The sequence below is a fragment of the Cryptomeria japonica genome, chromosome 4 (assembly GCF_030272615.1).
Source record: "Cryptomeria japonica chromosome 4, Sugi_1.0, whole genome shotgun sequence".
Lineage (NCBI taxonomy): Eukaryota > Viridiplantae > Streptophyta > Pinopsida > Cupressales > Cupressaceae > Cryptomeria > Cryptomeria japonica.
In genome coordinates this window covers 174,475,922-174,479,558 of record NC_081408.1, presented here as the reverse complement: position 1 = coordinate 174,479,558, position 3,637 = coordinate 174,475,922, and the positions used below count along the sequence as shown (strand labels likewise).

Here is a 3,637-nt window from a genome sequence, read left to right as displayed (position 1 = left end):
CAGAATGCAGAAAACGACCGTCACATGGGGCGGTGAAACACTTGCTTAACGACAAAAGAAAGCACAATAATTCAATAATTGAAGACAAGGCTGGGAATGCTTCTCAGCAAGTTCTAACCATACTTTTATAAATTTACATCTTTCCCTGGCTTCCTCACACGTTGCAGTTTAAGCTGTTCTTTTTTGTTAGTTTGAATTCATCAATAGCTGAGAACTAAGTTTCAGTTTCTCATTTATTCAAATAGATCAAATATGGCATCTGTTGTGGTTGATGTTGTTCTTGAAAAGCTTGGCAGGATGTTGATAGAAGAGATAAGCAAGGAGGTGAGAATCCTTCCTAACAAGCTCCGTATGCATTCATTCTTATAAATTTACTTCTTCCCCGGCTGTACTCACATTCATTGAAGTTTCGTCAGCTTTTCTTGATTCAAATTGGTCAATAACTGAGCACTCATCTTTAGTTTGTCAGTTGTTAAGAGCCGTCAAATTTTCAGAGCTAATAATAGTGTTTGAGAGTGCTTCAAGTTATACCTGTGTAGTCCATAGCAATATTTGAGGGTGCTTCAAGTTATTTCTGTCTAGTCCATAGTAATATCTGAGAGTGGTTCAGTTTCTCTGTTGTTCAAAAAGGTCAAGTATGGCATCTGCTTTGGTTGATGTTGTTGTTGGAAAACTTGGTGGGATGATCATAGGACAGATGAATAAAGAGGTTTCACTTGTCTGTCACTTTAGAAATGACTTTCAATGGCTGAGCATGAAGCTCACAAATATAAGTGGCTACCTCAGAGATGCAGATGTGCAGAGTGCACAAAATGCGTCCGTGAAAAGCTGGTTGTTGGATGTCGCAGATATTGCTTGCGATGCAGAGGACATACCAGGTAGAATGTGCTGTTCAATCAAAAGGTACTAATAAGCTCCCAATCGTCTTGTGTCTGTGCTTTCAGCTATTCTCAATTATTGTTTCGCTATAAAAAGACACGTCGGATTAGGGACGTAAAAGATAGAATGAGGTCCATCATGGGAGTTGCAGGGGAGCTCAAGCTTGTTGGGGATGTGACTCATGCAGACCAACCTTCCACGAGTACACCGCAGAATTTAAAGTGGAGGGGGTCAAATGTAATAGAGACTGGTTCACGACCAGTGACTATTGAGTCAAAGGTTCAAGATGTCATCCGCCTTCTGGATGACCCTGCTGCTCCTGTCATCGCCGTCGTTAGTATGGGCGGCGTCGGGAAGACTTTTCTACTGCAAAATGCCTTTGACAGAGCAAAGGGAAGGTTTGAGCAGTCAGTCTGGCTTGCTATTTCTCAGACTTACTCTCTTGAAAAGCTACAAGCTGCTTTGGCCTCCAAAATTGGTGTGAATGAAGTCCTTACGGGAAGGATAGATGAAGTGCAGGCAGCACAGTTGATTCATGAACGTTTAACAAGCACAACGGGTAGGTCTCTCATTGTGCTGGATGATGTCTGGAGGGCAACTGGGCAAGATAATTTGATATCTGCGTTTGGCCTTCCAACCGGGGATGATACCCACTGCAAATTGTTGTCACCACAAGGAGCAGACATGTGTGCAGAAACATGAATGCTCGTGTTTATGAGCTGCACCCTTTGTCAGAAGAAGAGAGTTGGAAACTGTTTTGTGCTTTTGCCTTTGAGGGAAATCAGCCACCGCATCATCTTGAAGGGATTGCTCATCAAATCGAAAGGGAATGCGGAAGATTGCCCTTGGCTGTTAAAACAGTGGCAGCGTCTCTGGCGAACGAGACTTTGTCAAGGTAGTGGACATCCAAATTGGAGCAGCTAAGAATAATATATTATACAGAGGACCCAGTTATGCAGATTCTCAAGTTAAGTTATGATTCTCTCCCCGCTCATCTTAAACCTTGTTTTGTGTATCTTTCTTTCTTTCCCGAAGATGAGCTAATAGAGTCCCAGTATCTCATAAACCTGTGGATAGCATAAGGATATGTTCCTCAAAGAGAGAATCAGGACCAACTCGATATTGGATGGAATTATTTATGTCATCTTCATAGTCTATGTTTGGTCGAGAGAGCAGGCGGCATGTATGACCGGTATAATAGATGGTTCAAATTGCATGATTTGTTGCTGGATTTGGCCATCAGCATAGCAAAAGAAATTCAATGTGCATTTAGTGTAGAGGAATCCTTCAAAAAAGGTCCAGTTGTGCAAACGAGCAGTAGGTGCCGGAGGATTTTAATGGGCAAGAAAAGCATAGGTGATGGTGATTTAGATGTAATGGCAAGCAGCCAGGCATATTCAGCATCACGTATTCGCACTCTCTCTTTCCCACAAAATAAAGGCATTGGAAATATTCCAGCACTCTTGCTTAGTGGTGCAAGATTATTGCGTGTTCTTGACTTGATTGACACTGCCATCTCGTCATTGCCAGATTGTGTTGGAAATTTGAAGTTACTCACAGTTTTGAATTTAAGCAGAAACCAAATTGCCGAGGTACCAGAATGTTTGAAAAGCATTAAGAGTCTTCTCTTCCTTGACATTTCTAAATGTTCGAATCTAGAAGGGTATCCTGTGTGGATTGGTGAGCTCAATTGCCTGAAAAATTTGGATATGATTTTATATACTACAAAATTTGATGGACAAATGCCGAAGGGAATGTCAAAGCTTGTGTCTTTAGAGGTATTGAAAATAGATAGTTGTAACGAACTATCTGTTGACAAGAATGAATTCTTGAGGTTGGAGCATTTTGTCAATTTGGTCAACCTCCGTGAAGTGCGGATAGACATTCGTCACGAAACTGAATTGGAAAGTATAAAAGATGGGATCCTTGCCAGGTTGGTGAAGATGCGTAATCTAACAATGGTCAACGATGCTAGCTATGAAGGTAATCTTTTGGAGGAAATGCTAGGTATGAAGGATCTTGAATACCTTTACCTAGAAAGGTTTGCAGTGCCAAATTGGATATGTGGCTTCTCAAATCTGATGCAATTGCATTTAGAAAATTGTCATTGTGCTGAATATCCAGCACTAGAAACGATACCCAACTTAATAGTGTTGTCTTCGTTTCGTAATGATATTTGCAAAGCATTGCCAAAAGGGTTCGGAAAGCCCGGGGGATTCGTCAATTATGCTATTTTAAAATTCGTGATTTTTCCGTGTTAGAAGAGTTTCCAGAATTAGAGGATGGAGCAATGCCACATCTTGAGCTACTAGAGGTAGCGCGCTATTCCAATTTGAACAAAATTCCACGTGGATTGGAGCTCCTCAAATGTTTGAAAAGGTGCGGCTTTAAGTGGACAGGAGTGGATGATATGTTGGAGGAGGGTGGGGAATTATGGGAAAAAATAAAAGCTAATAACTCTAATGTTATTATTAATACAGGGTATTAGAGTTTAAGGTAGTCAAATTGCAAAATGACTGTACTTTTTAATTTTGTTTCCTTCATTATCATATATATGTAAGTTATGTGTCAAGAAATTTTGAAAAACTACTTAATGTTTTAAAAATATTAATATAATTTATTATTAATTTATTGGTGGAATAATATTTCATTACAATATGTATGATTTATAGTAAAAGAAAATTAATCATAAAATATTTTTACATAATATTTATAAAGTTTGAAAAATAAGATAAATGTATTTTAAAAAGTTTTGAAA

The 3,637-nt window shown here is 39.3% G+C and overlaps 1 protein-coding gene across 1 annotated transcript; it reads left to right on the top strand.

The window, feature by feature from the left end:
• The first annotated feature begins 1,577 nt into the window (after positions 1–1,577).
• Positions 1,578–3,367, top strand: LOC131874999 (disease resistance protein RUN1-like). Its single transcript, XM_059218991.1, has 3 exons — positions 1,578–1,774; positions 2,123–2,920; positions 3,076–3,367. Exons 1-3 carry the CDS (start codon positions 1,578–1,580, stop codon positions 3,365–3,367), a joined length of 1,287 nt encoding a protein of 428 aa, XP_059074974.1.
• The last annotated feature ends 270 nt before the right edge of the window (positions 3,368–3,637 follow it).

What these genes read in the sequence shown, in the direction of transcription:
- LOC131874999 (XM_059218991.1), top strand. Translation starts at nt 1,578, where the DNA reads ATGAATGCTCGTGTTTATGAGCTGCACCCTTTGTCAGAAGAAGAGAGT. An exon ending in GCGAACGAGACTTTGTCAAG is followed by an intron (nt 1,775 to 2,122) that starts GTAGTGGACATC and finishes TTTGGCCATCAG; the next exon opens with CATAGCAAAAGAAATTCAAT. An exon ending in GAATACCTTTACCTAGAAAG is followed by an intron (nt 2,921 to 3,075) that starts GTTTGCAGTGCC and finishes CATTGCCAAAAG; the next exon opens with GGTTCGGAAAGCCCGGGGGA.